This window comes from Coregonus clupeaformis, chromosome 1 (assembly GCF_020615455.1).
Source record: "Coregonus clupeaformis isolate EN_2021a chromosome 1, ASM2061545v1, whole genome shotgun sequence".
In the NCBI taxonomy this organism is placed as follows: domain Eukaryota; kingdom Metazoa; phylum Chordata; class Actinopteri; order Salmoniformes; family Salmonidae; genus Coregonus; species Coregonus clupeaformis.
Genome location: NC_059192.1, coordinates 84,024,640 through 84,043,845, shown reverse-complemented (window position 1 = coordinate 84,043,845; position 19,206 = coordinate 84,024,640). Strand labels below are relative to the sequence as shown.

At 44.4% G+C, this 19,206-nt stretch overlaps 1 protein-coding gene across 1 annotated transcript; it reads right to left on the bottom strand.

The window, feature by feature from the left end:
• Window positions 1–1,746: 1,746 nt before the first annotated feature.
• LOC121575420 (CDP-diacylglycerol--glycerol-3-phosphate 3-phosphatidyltransferase, mitochondrial-like) lies at window positions 1,747–18,586 on the bottom strand. Its single transcript, XM_041888528.2, has 10 exons — window positions 18,042–18,586; window positions 14,181–14,391; window positions 13,501–13,678; window positions 13,228–13,417; window positions 12,898–13,076; window positions 11,734–11,936; window positions 11,271–11,562; window positions 10,023–10,171; window positions 9,593–9,729; window positions 1,747–2,273 (listed from the first exon to the last, which is right to left on the bottom strand). Exons 1-9 carry the CDS (start codon window positions 18,209–18,211, stop codon window positions 9,610–9,612), a joined length of 1,692 nt encoding a protein of 563 aa, XP_041744462.1. The 5' UTR covers window positions 18,212–18,586; the 3' UTR covers window positions 1,747–2,273; window positions 9,593–9,609.
• Between the last annotated feature and the right edge of the window lie 620 nt (window positions 18,587–19,206).

The following is a 19,206-nucleotide window of genomic DNA, read 5'->3' as shown; positions in this document are numbered from 1 at the left end:
ACAAATTCAGGCATTTTTATCCCCGTTTTGTTTAAGAAACTTTTTTCAACAGAGTCGGCGGAATGAATACACCTCTGATCACGCATAAACACAGTTTACTTTCATAGTAGCCATGTTGTATTCCTTCTTGCCTCTATGCACTCTCCTCCTCTCACCTTTTCCCTTTGTTTGTGGACTAAAAGGAACAACACATCAGCTGTATGTGAGCAGGCGAAAAAAACGTTCCAAGCCAAATCATGTCATAACTGCTACACACAGCCTACATTGTTTTCCCCATATTAGCGAAAGTAACGTCCTAGTCAACATAGCTAATAACGTCCTAGTCAACATAGGGCGGCAGGTAGCTTAGTGGGTAAGAGCGTTGTGCCAGTAACCGAAAGGTCGCTGGTTCTAATCCCCGAGCCGACTAGGTGAAAAATCTGTCGATGTGCCCTTGAGCAAGGCACTTACAGGAGCAATTAGGGTTAAGTCACTCTGGATAAGAGCGTCTGCTAAATGACAAAATAAAATAAAAAATAAATAAACTAATGCGTTAGTAAACCCGCTACAATCATGCAGTAACGTTAGTGTATAGTCAGTAAGCAGTTACACCGGTGGGCCACGGTGGCAATAAATTAATAAAACCAAAAGCTTACCTTGACTTGGAAGAGTTCCAGTGTTGTGTTGGATAGTCATAGCCAGCTAGCTAACATAGCTAGCAAATGCAGCTGGCTAGTTTAGTTACTCAAACAGAGGGATGCTAAGTAAGTGAAACTGAAAAAAATGAAATCTCTCTCTTGCTTCTCCTTCATCTCTGAATAAATTAATTTATTGAAAACTGTTCAACTATTGTCTTTCTCTCTCTGAGTCAACTACTCACATTTTATGCACTGCAGTGCTAGCTAGCTGTAGCTTATGCTTTGAGTACTACATTTAGATTAATTCTCTGATCCTTTGATTGGGTGGACAACACGTCAGTTCATGTTGCAAGAGCTCTGATAGGTTGGAGGATGTCCTCCAGAAGTTGTCATAATTACTGGGTAAATCTATGGAAGGGGGTGAGAACCATGAGCCTCCTAGGTTTTGTATTGAAGTCAATGTACCCAGAGGAGGACAGAAGCTAGCTGTCCTCCGGCTACACCATGGCGTTACCCTACAGTGCTGTTGAGGATACTGTATACCTTCATTGCAAAACAGTGTTTTTTAATCAATTATTTGGTGACGTGAATATATTTAGTATAGTTTCATCTAAAAAGGAAAAATAATGCAATGTTTAACCATTTTTATGAAATTCACTGATGGTCCTCCCCTTCCTCCTCTGCGGAGCCTCCACTGCTCAAATCACATTCTCTTTGAGGTTGCAAAGATAGTCATACAGCCACACACACAGTCCAGTTCAGTTAATTGGGTGACTCACTGTATGAGCTGGGTAGAGTAGTAAACACTAATACCGCAGTTCGCATCTCAATTGTCCTTAAAAGGGAAAATCCACAAAAAAAAATGTATTAGTCCACTGTTGATACAGTCCCAAAATGTTTTGCATGTCTGCATTCAAGTTTTCAAGAAGCAAAGTGTTACCGGCCACATCATGATGCAAAATATATTTAAGTGGATTTTCACTTTAAGGCTCCTCCAGGGATCTCAACACTCCACACACACACCTATCTAGTCACCTTCACACTTGTATATTTACCTTCAGAACCACACCTGGCTATTTACCGTCACACAGACTCTTCACTCATCATGTACCAGATTTCACTCTGTCAATATAGAACTACTGAGAGTTTATTGACTGTACAAAACATGTTTAAGTTCCTCCTGCTGGTCTATACATGGTAAATGTTTGTAGTTCAATGAAAACACACAGCAGTAAAAACTCAGTGCTAGATCTCAGGCATTGGTAAACTAAGTGGTCCGTTTATACAGTACTGTAGATATACACAAACACACGTGGCGATGAAGAGAGTCAGTCACAGGGGTTGGAGTGACGACAGATGTTACTACGTTCAATCCTTTATACGGTGTTTGTGTGTGTGTCTGGTTGTGTGCATGTGGGTGCAGGGGTGCGCTGGGACACCCAGTCAGGGATGATAGCAGACACTCGTCTGAAGGAGCTGACCCCCAACATGCCGATCTTCATCAAGGCTGTACCGGTGGACCATCAGGAGACCAAGAATGTGTACAACGAGTGTCCCGTCTATAAGACCCGTATGAGGGGCCCCACCTTCATCTGGACTTTCAACCTCAAGACCAAGGAGAAGCCTGCCAAGTGGGTATTGGCCGCAGTCTGCTTCCTGCTCAGCGTTTAACAGAGAGGAGAGAGAAACACAAAAACAGACTCAGAGCACTTTCATCTGAAATACTTTATTAAATAAAACAAAAACATCAATGTTGCTAAAAAAAACTACGATATAAAAGATTCCTGTCATCCATGTCTGTTGGAGGGATGTGATGCTGAATACAGCTATCAGTGAGGTAAGAGGATGTGTGGGAGAAGGATGTGTGTGGGAGAAAGATGTATCACAGTACAGCTTTCTCACTGTTCCTAGGAAGCTCCAACCTCTACCAGCTAGTACACACAGAGGCACAGTACAGTACACACCTGCCTGCACGCATACACACACACCTCAGTGATAAGGTGAGTTTTGTTTATTGGCGAGCTTCCAGCCTACTGTTAGCACAGTGTAACAATAGAACTCCTGTAGATAAGAAAATATATCTTTAACCCCTCAGCTATTGTTAGAGCTAGGCTTGTTTTTTTACTCTGCCAGATCACCAGATATCAGCTAAGTACTTAAACTACAACCACAGACTTACAGTGCATTCAGAAAGTATTCACACCCCTTGAATTTATCCACATTGTTGTGTTACATCCTGAATTTAAAATAGATTAAATTGAGATTTGTCACTAGCCTACACACAATACCCCATAATGTCAAAATATAATTATTGTTTTTGATGTCTTGAGTCAATAAGTATTCAACCCCATTGTTATGGCCTAAATAAGTTCAGGAGTAAACATTTGCTTAACAAGTCACATAATAAGTTGCGTGGACTCACTGTGTGCAATAAGTGTTTAACAGGATTTTTGAATATCTTCCTCATCTCTGTACCCCACACATATAGCTAATTGTAAGGTCCCTCAGTCGAGCATTGAATTTCGAACACAGATTCAACCACAAAGACCAGGGAGGTTTTCCGATGCCTCGCAAAGAAGGGCACCCATTGGTAGAAGACAAAGAAGAAAATACATTGAATATCCCTTTGAGAATGGTGAAGTTACTCATTACACTTTGGATGGCGCATCACTACACCCAGTCACTACAAAGATACAGGCGTCCTTCCTAACTCAGTTGCCAGAGAGGAAGAAAACCGCTCAGGGATTTCACCATGAGGCCAATGGTGACTTTAAAACAGTTACAGAGTTTAATGGCTGTGATAGGAGAAAACTGAGGATGGATCAACAACATAGTTACTTCACAATACTAACCTAATTGACAGAGTAAAAAGGAAGCCTGTACAGAATAAAAATATTCCAATAATAACAAGGTAATACTGCAAAAAAAATGGCAAAGAAATTAACACTTTATTTTCAAGACAAAAAGTTGTTTTCTGCAAAATCAAATACAACACAGAGTACCACTCCCCATATTTTCAAGCATAGTGGTGGCTGCATCATGTTATGAGTATGCTTGTAATCGTTAAGGACTGGTGAGTTTGTCAGGATAAAAAAAATTAACGGAACGGAGCTAAGCACAGGCAAAAATCCTAGAGGAAAACCTGGTTCAGTCTGCTTTCTAACAGACACTGGGCGATTAAATTCACCTTTCTGCAGGACAATAACCTAAAACACAAGGCCAAATCTACATTGGAGTTGCTTACCAAGAGTTACAGTTTTGACTTAAATCTACTTGAAAATCTATGGCAAGACCTGAAAATTGTTGTCTAGCAATGATCAACAACCAATTTGTAAACTTGAAGCATTTTTAAAAAAAAAATTAAGGCAAATGTTGCACAATCCAGGTCTGGAAAGCTCATTTTAAGAGACTTACCCAGAAAGACTCACAGCTCTAAAATCGCTGCCAAAAGGTGCTTCTACAAAGTATTGACTCAGGGGTGTGAATAGTTATGTAAATGAGAGATTCCTGCATTTTATTTAATACATTTGCAAACACTTCTAAAAACATGATTTCACATTGTCATTATGGGGTATTGTGTGTAGATGGGTGACAAAAAACTAATTATTTAATCCACTTTGAATTCAGTCTGTAAGACAAAAGTCAAGGGGTATGAATACTTTCTGAAGGCACATTACCGGATACCACAGTGGTGTTGGGAATTGCCAGGGACCTCACAATACAATTTTATCATGGTACTTTGGTGCCGACGCGATATGTATTGCAATTCTCATGATTTTATATGTATTACAAGTCCATACTGTGATTTTACTGCGATTCGATGTTCCAAACCAATTGTCTGCTGTAGCAGGACAAGAGAGCCATGAGAAAATACGTTTTGATCAGTTACGAAAATAAAAGTGATGAAAACAAAATTGTCTCCCTATTAACAAAGAAGATGGAGAACAAGCCATGAAGGAAAAATACTGCAGTTTTGGTGCAAGTACAGCCAACAATAATATTGCGATGTTGTTCCAACGATACGATCAGTGCTAATTTGTAAATCTGGAGGTCCCGGATCACATAGTGAGCGCAAGAGGGGCGGGGTTATCCGAGGGGGCGGGGTTATACGGGGGGGGGGGGGCTCATGAGAAGAAAAGTCACAAACACAACGTAGCAGCGCAGCAGGCAGAGTAAACAGTCAAGTAGAAGACTATGGTGGTGAAATTGACAGCGTGCTACAAGACATCACTGCAAAACACCCACACTTTGCATAAAATAAAAAACAAATTTGATTGGTCGCATTGACATATTTAGCAGATGTTATTGCGGGTGTAGTGCTTGTATCTGGTTGAAATGCTGGTGAGAGTTACCACCGCTCTGATATCCCAAAAACTTTTTGGGCTAATAATGTGAGAAATAACCAATAAAATAAAAAAATACTGCAAAGTTGTGTAGGAGCTAGAAACAGGGTGGCCATGTCTATTGGCGCCATCTTGAAACTGACCCATAGCCTATATTATGCCCACATACTCGAGTATAGCAGTGGGGCATACACAAGTCCGAATTTCTTACACCAACACTTTGATGTCAATGCAGAACACCTGCCATATGCATACAGTGCATTCAGAAAGTATTCAGACCCCTTCACTTTTTTCCCACACTTTGTTACGTTACAGCCGTATTCTAAAATGGATTTCCCCCCTCATCTCCACACAATACCCCATAATGACAAAGCAAAAACAGTTTAGAAATGTTTGCAAATGTAATTTAAAAAAGTATTCAGACCCTTAACTCAGTACTTTGTTGAAGCACCTTTGGCCGTGATTACAGCCTCGAGTCTTCTTGGGTATGATGCTACAAGCTTGGCACACCTGTATTTGGGGAGTTTGTCCCATTCTTCTCTGCAGATCCTCTCAAGCTCTGTCAGGTTGGATGGGGAGCGTCACTGCACAGCTATTTTCAGGTCTCTCCAGAGATGTTCGATCAGGTTCAAGTCTGTGCTCTGGCTGGGACACTCAAGGACATTCAGAGACTTGTCCCGAAGCCACTCCTGCGTGGTCTTGGCTGTGTGCTTAGGGTCGTTGTCCTGTTGGAAGGTGAACCTTCACCCCAGTCTGAGGTCCTGATCACTCTGGAGCAGGTTTCATCAAGGATCTCTGTACTTTTCTCCGTTCATCTTTCCCTTGATCCCGACTAGTCTCCCAGTCCCTGCCGCTGAAAAACATCCCCATAGCATGATGCTGCCGCCACCATGCTTCATCGTAGGGATGGTGCCAGGTTTCCTCCAGACGTGACGCTTGGCATTCAGGCCAAATAGTTCAATCTTGGCTTCATCAGACCAGAGAATCTTGTTTCTCATGGTCTGGAGAGTCCTTTAGGTGCCTTTTGGCAAACGGTCACAGACACCTTAAAATAAAAAAGGCAGGGGTGTGGATCAGAAAATCAGTATGTATCTGGTGTGACCACCATTTGCCTCATGCAGTGCAACACATCTCCTTTGCATAACGTTGATCAGGCTGTTTGATTGTGGCCTGTGGAATGTTGGCCCCCTCCTCGTCAATGGCTGTGCGAAGTCACTAGATATTGGCAGGAACTGGAACGCGCTGTCGTACACGTCAATCCAGAGCATCCCAAACATGCTCAATGTGTGACATGTCAGGTGAGTATGCAGGCCATGCAAGAACTGGGACATTTTCAGCTTCCAGGAATTGTGTAAAGATCCTTGCGACATTGGGCCGTGCATTATCATGCTGAAACATGAGGTGATGGTGGCGGATGTATGGCACGACAGTGGGCCAAAGTATCTCGTCACTGTATCTCTGTGCATTCAAATATCCATCGATAAATTGCAATTGTGTTCGTTGTCCGTAGCTTATGCCTGCCTATACCATATCCCCACCATGGTCCTGTGTAGCTCAGTTGGTAGAGCATGGCGTTTGCAACGCCAGGGATGTGGGTTCGATTCCCACAGGAGGTCAGTATGAAAAAATGTATGCACTCACTAACTGCAAGTCGCTCTGGATAAGAGCTTCTGCTAAATGACAAATATATGGGGCACTGTTCACAACGTTTACGTCAGCAAACCACTCGCCCACGACACCATACACGCGGTCTGCCATCTGCCTGGTACATTTGAAACCGGGATTCATCCGTGAAGAGCACACTACTCCAGTGTGCCAGTGGCCATCGAAGGTGAGCATTTACCCACTGAAGTCAATTATGACGCCGAACTGCAGTCAGTTGAAGACCCTGGTGAGGACGACGCGCATGCAGATGAGCTTCCCTGAGACGGTTTCTGACAGTTTGTGCATAAATTCTTCTGTTGCGAAAACCCACAGTTTCATCGGGTGGCTGGTCTCAGACGATTCTGCAGGTGAAGAAGCTCGATGTGGAGGTCTTGGGCTAGCATGGATACACATGGTCTGCGGTTGTGAGGCATGTTGGACTTACTGCCAAATTCTCTAAAACGACAGTGGAGGCGGCTTTTGGTAGAGAAATTAACATTACATTCTCTGGCAACAGCTCTGGTGGACATTCCTGCAGTCAGCATGCCAATTGCACGCTCCCTCAAAACTTGACACATCTGTGGCATTGTGTTGTGACAAAATTGCACCTGTGTAATGATCATGCTGTTTAATCAGCTTCTTGATATGGCACACCTGTCAGGTGGATGGATTATCTTGGCAAAGGAGAAATGCTCACTAACAGGGATGTAAACAAATTTGTGCACAACATTTGAGAGAAATAAGCTTTTTGTGCATATGCAAACATTTCTGGGGATCTTCTATTTCAGCTCATGAAACCAACACTTTACATGTTGTATTATATTTTTGTTCAGTGTAATTTAAGATATCAAAACGTCCCATAATGACTCTTCCCATGTCAAGTCCATTTAACTCCTGACAGTCAATTTCTTGCTTAAAGCCATGTGGCTGTGACAGTTAGCCTCCATGAGTGTTAACTATAACCTGGGTGTCCTCTAGCCTCGTCAACAATGCTTGCTACCACTAAATGCGCTGTGGTTCGGGCATGTTCAAAAACCTTTTTTTCCTGAGGGCTCTTTGTTGTGGTTTTGAATTTCATGGAGGCAGTGGACATTCCTGTACATTCCACCCACTCTTTTGCTAGTTTAATCCCTCCAGTCTTTTCTAGACCCATGCTCCCTACCCTTTTGCATGTTGTACAGCCCAGCTTAGAATTTTGCATGACAAACCAGGGTTTATGCGTGTTTGTTCTTGAACTGAGCTTCCGTCCAAATTGCACCTGCTCCGAGCACTTCGTCGGTGGATGCACTGTCCCACCCGGCTCCCCGTCTCCCTCTCCAGTAGAGTCTGACTTGCTAGTAGGCCTACTAGCTAGTGGAGGTGCCGGTGGTGATGCTGAACTGGCGGGATTAGCAGCGCTGCTAGCTAAGGCATTGCCATCAGGAGGAGTTTGCCCCTCACTCCTCTCCTCCGGCACTGACAGTTCTCTGGCTCGTTTCGTGTTCGATTCGCCTTCTTTCTCTGGACTTTGGGATTTGAAAAACAAACTATTGCCTTTTCTTATCAATTATGTTTTTGGATTTCTCATGTTTCAAATTCAGTAGGGAGACGACTAGCCTAGGCTACATGTCGTGTTTACGTAGGGACCTTTTCACTAGCTGACCACCACTACCAAGACCTGTATCAAGATCAGTTACTTACCCCACCAGCCCTCCCCATAACATCTATGTACAAATAAGACAGCAGATCTGGAATCAGTGTGGCAGGATAGGATGATAATACAGAAAGATCCCTGTGCTTTTACATTATGGTTTTCTGGGGGGGCGGGAGAAATAACGAGGAGGCAATTTAATTTCACTCTGATCGCTTTTATTAGAATGTTTACAGTGCCCACAGTGAAGCAATAATTCATGCGGCGTAAGGTACTGGATCCAGGAAAATAGGTGCCGGAACGAACTAAGACAAATCTGAGAGGTGCCGGATCCTGTTCCTCAAATTAAGCACTGGATACAATATATATTCTAAAAATATCAGATGTCCATAGATAACGCTGTTTCGCGGACAAGGTCGTTCAAAGGTCAATTACCTTTAGTGACCCTGATTCCACCTCACATGCTCAGTGAGAGTGAGAGAGTGAGTGAGTGAGGTGCACTATGTGTGTTTCAATTTCCATTTCTAAATTCTTATCATTTACCAGAACTGATTGTAGAGTAACAAAAACAAACTCTATAGCATTTTTCTTCATGTACTAGCATGCTTGTGGTGTCAGTTTTAAGAGTGTGAGGAGGAATGTGTGGGCCCCATCCATCATTGTTCCCTCATGGCAGCTGATCAGACACACTGACACTGTCTCACTGAGTGACATGTTGTGGTTACACGAGACACCTCCCATTCACCATTTACAGTCACCATAAAAAATTTAACTCAGCACTTCCTACTAGGCAATTCTACATCCCTGTTAGAACACACACACATCAGGTCACCCTCTTAGCCTCCCTCTGACCCCACTGCATACGCTATCTGTCAAATCATCACCACAATGCCAAAATGAGAGGGGATTTAACTAGAGGGAGGAGAAACACGCACTCACATTCCTTTCTCTCACTCACAGCTGAATTGGTCCAGATGCTGACTGCAAAATCTTGATGCACTCAGCTGAGTGGTCAAGTTTCTCTCAGAGAGACGGGACATTGAGGAGGGAGCTTCCTCTACATGTATAATGGATAAAGGTCTGTGTGGTAGGGGTAGGATTCAAGCAAGGGTTGCTCGGTTTAGTTTCTGAGGTTGATGTGGCCTAGGGCAGGGCTAGATTGGAAGCTAGGATTGGAGTTTGGGTTGAGGGCTGGTACAAACAGCAGTGACTGATGACATTCTGCCATTCTGGACTGACAGGGTCTGTACTTCTGTGCGTGACTAAGAGATGATCGTTCAGTGGGAGTATGTGGGTGTGGTACCTGTGTTGGATTAGTACACTGTGCGCGCCTGTGCGCTCTTGTCTGTGCGTGTTACCTGTGTTAGGATGTGTCTCAGAAGAAGTTCTTGATGAGGGGAGTAACCAGTTTGACCCACAGTTTGACGTGGCGGTCTGGCTGCTGGAACGTAGAGCTGGACACCTCTGTAGACCTCTGGTACAACATCTCCTGCTCCTGTGTGTGTATGAGAGTGTGTGTACACGTGTGTGAGAGAGACAGCGATAGAGACGTAGCGAAGCTTCCATTGTCTCACATAGACATTTAGTACAAGTTCCTGAACAGGTTTCCCTCCTAGCTCAATCTCAGTCTGTGTTGCATATGCCAGCTCAGCATAGCTTATTATACTAGGAACTATCAGACCAGTTGAATTTTGTAGACAGGCCTTTGGTTGAGAGCTGTATAAAGCAGAGCCACAGTATTGAGCCATCAAGTCTGTTTAAATAAAGTTGTCGGTTTGAATGGCCTACCTCCTGCAGCTGGGCCTGTAGTTCCTGGTTCTCTGTTACTATGGCGATTTGGGCCTCCAGGTCCCGGTGCACAGATCGATAGCCAAAGTTAGGAGACCCAATCAGTGTCAGGCATGGCCGCACCTGCCCCCGCAGGTAGTACCACAACCCTACACACACACACAGGTGGAGGAAGACAAGACGGAGGGAAAAGGGGAACAGTTTCCCCACATCAGTGGTTTGTTCTGCAGCTGGGGGTCAGGGTGTGCTCTACTCTAATGTTCATTGATTCGCTCCCCAGCTGGGTGCTGTGTGTGTTCTCCCCCACTGTTCTCGCTCCTGCAGTGCTTGCTGTGCTTACGGGAAAGCGCCGGCCCGCCCTGCTTCATCTAATAAAAGGGACTTCTCTTCACTGTTTTCATTTCCCACTCCCTCTCCCCAGCTCTCTCTCTGGCTACATTTTTTCAAAGACTTTGGTCTTTTGAATAAAAAAACAACTTACCTAGCTACTAATGCATCTCTAACATTTCAGTTAAAGTTGAATATTCTTTATTTTGGACACATTGCCTTTTGATTCTATAAGTATCAGCGAAAGAAAAGTGCAGGTTGGCAGTAGTTTAGATATCATTTGTCAGAGCATTGTTTATAAGCTGTTTCAAAATGGGGATTTTGGTTTCCGTTGGCCATGCCCACAACTATAAAGAAAACACTAAAGCACAGAAACCCCCAAAGTCTAGCCAAACCAAGGAATGACTGTGTGTGTGTGTGTGTGTGTGTGCGCGTGTGTGTTTCCTTGGCCCGGGGCTAAGGGTGAATGACTTGACAAGCCGTTGTCTCTCCCGCAACATATCTAGGTTACCACAGGGACAGAACAGCAGAGCCAGAGAACAGAACAGAAGAACGTGGTCCAGCTAATCTGTCTGTCAGGCTGGAATAGACACTCTGTGCCAGTCCCAAAGGGCACCCTATTCCCTAAATAGTATACTACTTTTGACCAGGGCCCATAGGGCTCTGGTGAAAAATGTAGTGCACTATATAGGAAATAGGGTGCCATTTAGGATGCACACTGCTTCCTAGCAGCTCACCATCTGACCGTGGAACGTCATAGCAACAACAATCACATCACTACCGGGCATAACTCACAGCCAAACAGAACTAATCACAATGGAGTAGAACCAATTAGAATCAATCTAGGCTCTCAGGCCAAGGATTATATATTGTGTGTGTGTAGCCTACTTTCTCTGTACTCTGTGTGTGCGTGTCACCCACCCTTGGCGTGGAAGGTCCATTGTGCTCTGTGGTACTCGTGGAGGTGAACCCTCTCCTGCTGTCCCAGATGACACACTTTGCTGTAGAACTGTCTGGCAATGTGGATGTAGGCCGCTGGGATCTCTCCGGCAATGCCCTTGGCGCCGAAAAACCCATTGACCTCCGGGGAGGCGGTGAGGATCCGGTAGTCAGCGCCCAGCCCGAGAACCAGCGACATGTAGGCCCTGGTCAGGTTGAAATACCCCGATGTTAGAAACACCGTCGCACCGGGACCTGCGTCTGTCAGCAACCGCTGCAAGGAAATAAGTTGAGATGTAGCGCCCATATTTACATTTTTAAGTCACACAGGAACAAAAAATACAAAAACAATGTTACAAGGTAACATCATGTGCAATGGAAGTTGTTTGTCCAATATTAGTTGGTGAGGGTAGTGGTGTCCGGGTGCATGTTTGTGTGTACCCACCTGTGTGATCTGCTCATCCACCTGTATTCCCAGAGGTTTCATCTGAATTAGAGGAAAAACCCATGTATCCTCCTTCCCTCCTTCCTCCCCCTCGCTCTCCCGCTCCAAACGTTCTGATTCTGCAATGTGTTGCCGCGTGCGAGCAGTGTTGACCACCTCCATGATGTGTTGCCGAGCCGACGCCGAGAAATCATCCCTGTTGCCTAGTGACAAAAGAATGTAGGGATGGTAAGAGGAGAGGAAACAGACCGATCTGGTTAAAGCTAGAATCCATTTTAGGACTTTAAATTAATGATATATACACCAATTAATTCATGAAGAATATAAAACGTATAAATGCCTCATGAGCTTAGTTTAACAAAAAACATGGTTAAAATAATAATGTCGATTTCATGGTCAGTCCTTGCAACCACAGCGATGTCTATAAATGTAAGGGTGCTAACATTCTCCAGGCCCATCCATAAGCTTTTTACCAAAACACAGGTGGGGTGACCCCTTTCTTATTGTTTCAATTAAGGATTCTAGCTTTAACCATACACCTCAGCAAACGTTGAATGAGAGATCTCACACACACAGTGTGCAGTAGAGCAGGTGAGTGTGTAAAGTACAGTAGGTCATTTAGTTCTGGGCATGACGGCTGTGGGTCAATATCTGGACTACGCCTGGCGGCTGGGTCCACGCACAGACATGACGAGAGAGAGAGAGAGAGAGAGAGAGAGAGAGAGAGAGAGAGAGAGAGATGTAGGCTCAGCATTTGAGTTCATTCTAAAGACGTGCTTTTACTGTAAAGTTAACACTGTTTCAGCTGGGGAACTTCATTCACTAATGATTAGAATGTGTGTGTGATCTTCCCACTCGGTATTGCTTACCAGCAACTCTGACATCACTGCTCTATTTCTGGTCTCCGTGCCAACTGCAGTCCGGTTCTGCAGACATGTCATTCAGCTCTCTCCCTCACTCTCCTGCCTCCCACTCTCTCATTCACACACACGCCAGTTCGCTGATTTCACTGTGTGTCTGAACTGGAACAGGCTACATTTGCAGCTAATCCGATTCCATTAACCTTTCCAAGAACAACACATTACACTACATAATGAGAGCGTACAGGCAGAACTGAGCAACGAGTCACGCACTTAGGGTCTGTGTTATGTGTGCGTTTTATACCTCTGTAGGGGTGCACCATGCCGTACATCATGCTCACAGAGTTGTCGGTCTGTAGCTGTAACGACACGTCTCCCACGGCGCCCACCAGATCAGAGAAGAAGTCGGCCACCTCCCCACAGTTCTCCAGCAGCACGTAGCGGTCCTGTCTGTTTGTGAAGTACGAGTCACTCAGGTTGGCCCTGTGGAGGGAGGGAGGGGGGAGATAGGAGGACAGAGGAAGAGAGAGAGGGAAAAGGTCGAAAGAGAGAAACCAATAAACATCAGCAAACAGCTACTGTATGAGAAAAACACCAACTGTGTGTGTGTGTGTGAGTGTGTTCGTGCGCGTACCCGCTGATGATGAGGTCGTCATCAAACAGGTAAGCTTTGATGTGCTGTACCCCGATGGTCTCGTTGAAGCGCTGTGGGACCAGGAGCCGGAGCAGCCCTCTCAGGTCAGGGGTATGGTACAGAGATACACGCATCTGACTGCTGTACTGCTGCAGCAACGGCAGCAACATGGTCCTAGAATTAGTCTTACCTAGACACACAGAGACAGAAGGGTTACAGACAGACACACAACTTGGTAAGAGTAATATGGCACTCTCACACACGCACACACACCTCTTGAGCCACGTGTGTAGTCAAGTAGAATGGAGACCTGCAGGTCGGGGTTGTCACCCTCCTCCTGTGAACGCTCCAGAGCTTCCTGCATACAGTCCACCAGCTCCTGTTCCAGTGGCCCTGTACCCAGATACAGTGAGGCCATCACCACTCGCCTTTTAGCTGTCTTTATACGAGCCTGAACAGAAAAATAAATTACAGTAAATTCAGGCATTACAGGACACAAACTAGAGGGCTTCATCAGGGGGCTTGAACTCGCTCCCAAAAAAATCCAAAGACCTCAAACACACACACGTAGTCTGATCTTCTTCCAGCCTAGTCATTATTTCTCAATCAGGTGAGTCACATGCACTGTTTCCTAATGTTCCAACACAGCCAAATAAACAGCTTTCTGTTTGCTGTGCCCGAGGGGGTTGATGCCGGTGACTCAAGCCGTCTATCACAAACACACACATCCTGTACGCAATTCAAACTCAAACAAATAGTCAACCACGGAAAGAGACAAACACACACACATATGGTTGAATGCCACTGTGGTATAAAGAGCACACTGTGTTGGAGGGAACAATCAATTATTTCCTTTCCTCATTTTTTGTTCTTGGGAAATGTTTATTACACCATTTTTAGTACATCACATGATTTAGAGAAAGCTCCCCCCCCACCCCCACACCTTACCTTACCTTCATGGTCTGGTAGAACTGGTCAGGGGATGTGAGGATGTGGATGTGTGTGCCGGGCACCCTGAAAGCGGGCACGTGTTCTGCCATCCAGCGGAAGCGGGTATGGAGGCCATCGGTGCCCTGAACTCCGGTCGACCCAGGGGACCTGAAGACAGGAAGGGGAGAGGGGTCTGCCGCCGCTAGGAGAGGGGCTAAGAGCAACACAGATGACCTGGAAGAGAGAGAGGTAGGGGGGTGGGGAGACGTGGAGGGAAAAAGAGAGCGGGAGAGAGAAATGAGTCTACAGCTGGAGTGGTGATTGCCTCCTATTGATAAACAACTCTCATCCAACCCCCCACCTTCTCCTCCTTCATTTTCACTGTGATTTATCACACTTACTGAAATCTCTTACAACAGAGGGCTCAGTCATATTGCTGGTGTATGTGTGTCTAACCCCATCCCTAGATCTAATGTTGAGTAACACACACAGGTCCTGTGATTCTCAGCCAAGCACTAGGGTTCATGACAGTATGGCTGTATTGTTGCTCGGTCTGTGACTTCGTCTTTAAAACGCAACTAGCAGACTGACAAAAGAAGGGAGGATCCAACCTACTGTAAAGGTTGTGACCCTCAGAGGTCATTCCACATGCAGTAATATCCCTGTATTTGACTCCTGACAGATTTCTCACCCCGACATTCACTGAGGCTGTCCCCCGAATGACACCCTATACTAGGGTTGGGTGATGTCAACCTTTGTCCTATTGTGATTATGTACCCATAAAACATTGAGACATAATGATGTCGCCCCTATGAGGCCACCCCCCCAAATAATGGATTTCTTTGTAAACCAACAGTTCGGCTATAGCGCAAAATCAAATGCAACTGGACAAATCATGACGAAAGATAACGTTGTTGAAAGCCTGGGCAGCGGCTAAGTGCAGGCAATGGCAAATCTTCTCTAATATTTCTTTCTGTTGGAGGAGCAGAACAGGTTTGTGTGTGTGTCGCGCACATGATGGAGCAGTGATGAGGAATGGGCCATTTACCGTAGTGAGCTAGGTTATAGGCCTACATCATGGGCTGGATAGAAGCAATCTACCGTCTTCAGAACTGGATAATAATTGCTTTATTTGCCTAATAAAATAGAAAAATAAATAATATTGTTTGTACTATCCCTGTGATTGAGAATAGCCTAGGCTTAGGCTATAGACTTTCATTCTTGTTATTTTTTAAAGCCACAACAACTAGGACAACACCTTCATAGGCTAGAATATTTGGGAAATAAGCTACTGTTCATAACTAACGTGTCTTTTATGATAGGCCTAGTAGGAGGATCGGTTATTGGCAATTTGGTTTTCAAAATTGCATTGAGGGATTTTTCCGGCTATTGATATTGTTTGTTCATTATTAGTCCTCTAGGCTACCTTATGTTTTTAGGCTATTCAAATAACTTTGAGATGGAACTCCGTTACATTCATTGTTTGATCGGGAAAAAGCCACACATAAAACGAAGAAGCGTAGCCTTCCGTCATATTCATAGCCTATCAAATGGAGAGAAATGGGAATACAGGCCTCTTTTTTTTCACAGGTAGCCAGAAGATAGTTAAGGAGTGTCCGTTATAACAGCTACAGCCTAATACCCATGCATCTGACAGACAAACTACTTTCTAAATGGACATTTTGCACTGCTTTTGTCTGTCTGGCCTACATTCCTCACCTGATTCTGTAGGCTATATAAGGTATTTCTTAAATTAGGCTATAGCAAATAGGAATAGGCAAATTACTTTGAATGTTACTTGTGTGCTGCCCTGCGAGACTGTTTTTTACTGCGCGGCACCAGTCAAGATCAAATAGGCTTAACCATAGTCTGTCACGCCACGATGACACCATCAAGAAATGGCTGTCAACCATCGTCGATAGACGATGCTAACGTAATAGTGTCATCCTTTTCCCTATGGGCCATGGTCAAAAGTAGTACAGGGAATATCGTGACATTTGGGATGCACCCCCAGGGTTCATTCAGGACAGAGAGTTGAGAGTTAGGGAGGAACAATAGCAGGGAGGGAATTACAGTGTGGGTTCAACCCACAAACCCATCTGAGACAAAACAATCAACATAAACATCAAACAGCAGAGTCACATAGAGATGTGGCACCACTGCTGTTTTGAACCAATAGCTATATAGCCTACGGGTTGAACCATCCTTTTATGGAAGAGCAAGGGGGATTTCCTTATGAAGTATTATCTTTATTATGGTGGGCCAACAACTGTGTCCTATCCATATAGGCTAAGTATACAATACTATACCCCTGTTTTACCACTGGGAAAAGGTTGGATGGGTGTAAGTACACTGGAATACAGGGTCTTAGAGATATAACACACTAAATTAACTCTTTGTAGAACAGTGGGAATATCATGAGGTTAGATCTTAGAGAGCGGAGACATGTGCTGGGGAAATTGATGAAAAAATAGTTTGTGCAATAGGGGCATACCGGTGACAGCTAGAGGCAAGCCATTTTAGTTGTGAGTACATGTGGCTGCCATTGTACGTGTTTGTCCGGGAGGTAAATTGAGATCATGTGCCTTCCATTCACACGGTTTCTGATTAGAGCTAACAGGCAACACAACCCTCCTCTCTTCCATCTCTCCTTTAAGCCACAGTCAGACAGATGTGTCATTCATTCCCATCATTACGCACCAAACGGAAGAAAACGGACTGAAACATGGAGGGACCACTTGAACTTCACCAATACGAAAGGCTCATTTTCGTTTTTCACTTTCGCTACGGTGTGCCCTAATGAATATGACCATGAATACATGCAAGTGCCTCCCTCTCCTCATTGTCTCTCAGCTGCAGTGAATAGAGATGTGATATCATGTGTAGCCAAATTAAGCCTCTAGGGTGCCATGAACTGTGTTCTGTCTATGGCCATGAGCGTGCTATATTAGTCCTTGAAAAGCACCAACTATATAAATACCAAGTATTATTATTATCATTATTAAAAGTCCCATGTAGCCTAGCTAGTCTAGGTGTCACGATAGCCGCCTCAGGTTATGGGAATGAAGATAAAGCTTAAAGTTGTCCCAAATGGCACCCTATGCACTACTTGCCTTGGTCAAAAGCAGTACACTAAATAGGGAATAGGATGCCATTTGGGACGCATCCCTGGATGAGGAGTAGTTTTGACCGCCTGGGATTGATCGCACGCCTGTATGACAGCCTACAACCCCGACCTTGGTACTCACAGCTAAGCCTTGGCCAGAGACTGTGTATGTGTGTGTGATACTATGGTATTAGTTACTTAAGATGATGTAAAACTGACGCAGACTATATGCAGGTGTGGACAGACATCTGGCAGTTGTTGCCATCAGGTTTTCAGGAAATCACAAAAAGAACAGATATTTCCTCATTCTGAGAATTTGAGTCACTCTTACTCTACATGCAGAGACTTGACAACACAAGGAGAGGAAGAGGCGAATTCACAGATAAGGCCTAAAGAAACTGGAAGGGAAGTCTCATATCGCGCTACATCTAGCCTACAGAGAATGTTTTGCAAAGTTTATATCTACTGCCTGAACTTGACTTGCACGTTTGTTTATTATGTAACCTTGACATGAGCATGTAACATTACGAAACTATTCGCACGCAACAGCAATGACAATCAGATCAACGATTGCAACAAAAAAAAATTACTCCATTATATTTGACGCACGCTATCAAAATGACATTACGAAAAAAATCACGGAAACACTGTGCACGTAAAGACAGGCTGCACGCACACGTCGCTGGCACCGCAAGACATGATAGCGCTGTCATTACGTCTGACGAAGAAAACTAGTGTCTCTCTTTTTTTCTCCACGTCTACAACAGTCGTATCTTACCCTCTCCTCCGATCCCGTGTGCGGAACAATCGGTCTGATATTCGGGTGAAAACCCCGGTGAGGGCCGGTGTGTACACAGAGTACGCCAACCTCCTCCACGACATGGGAGCCGCCATCATGACAGCCGTTTCAATCAACCCAACTTTATCAGCACACTGAAACGAGGACATGCGCACTGCACATGCATAAAATGTTCTACACACAATGTTCAACCTATGTGCATCGGGGTACAGCTGTATTATAAATCAACTATTACTGAAATTTAGTTGAGAGCAGAATCTGGATTAAAGAAATCTATGTATACACATTATTTAAGTGTAACTGAATGCGCCACACACACTGTAAATTACTTATTTGTCTGTATTAATAAATAAAATGACAGTTCTAGCGCGACCTCGAGCGGTCGAGGTCTGGACTACAGAGCCGGGTGGTTCTGTCCGGGACCTGACTTTGAGGGTGCTTTATGGGCACCTTATTATTGCAAAGATAAACTACCCTAAGTAGGGTTCCTTACAGCAGGGTTTCCCAAACTCGGTCATGGGCCCCCCTAGGTGCACGTTTTGGTTTTTGCCCTAGCACTACACAGCTGATTCAAGTAACCAACTCATCATCATGCTTTGGTTATTTGAATTAGCTGTGATGAGCTAGGGAAAAAAAGAAACGTGCACCCAGGGGGGCCCATGACCGAGTTTGGGAAACACTGCTTTCTAACCTGTACCCCCGCACATTGACTCGGTACCGGTACCCCCTGTATATAGCCTCGGTAAGTCTGACAACTTAGATGGAAAATTACTGAGGATAATAGCGGACGATATTGCCACTCCTATTTGCCATATTTTCAATTTAAGCCTACTAGAATGTATGTGCCCCTAGGCTTGGAGGGAAGCAAAAGTCATTCTGCTACCTAAGAATAGTAAAGCCCCCTTTACTGGCTCAAATAGCCGACCAATTAGTCTGTTACCGACCCTTTGTAAACTATTGGAAACAATTGTGTTTGACCAGATACAATGCTATTTTACAGTAAACAAATTGACAACAAACTTTCAGCATGCTTATAGAGAAGGACATTGAACAAGCACAGCACTTACACAAATTACTGATGATTGGCTGAGAGAAATTGATGATAAAAAGATTGTGGCTGTTTTGTTAGACTTCAGTGCAGCTT

Excerpts from the sequence above, each read along its gene's own strand:
- LOC121575420 (XM_041888528.2), bottom strand. The coding sequence starts at position 18,211 with ATGTCCTCGTTTCAGTGTGCTGATAAAGTTGGGTTGATTGAAACGGCT. Across the intron at positions 14,392-18,041 it reads ACACGGGATCGGAGGAGAGG|GTCATCTGTGTTGCTCTTAG; the intron begins GTAAGATACGAC and ends TCTCTCTTCCAG. Across the intron at positions 13,077-13,227 it reads GACGACCTCATCATCAGCGG|GGCCAACCTGAGTGACTCGT; the intron begins GTACGCGCACGA and ends CTCCCTCCACAG.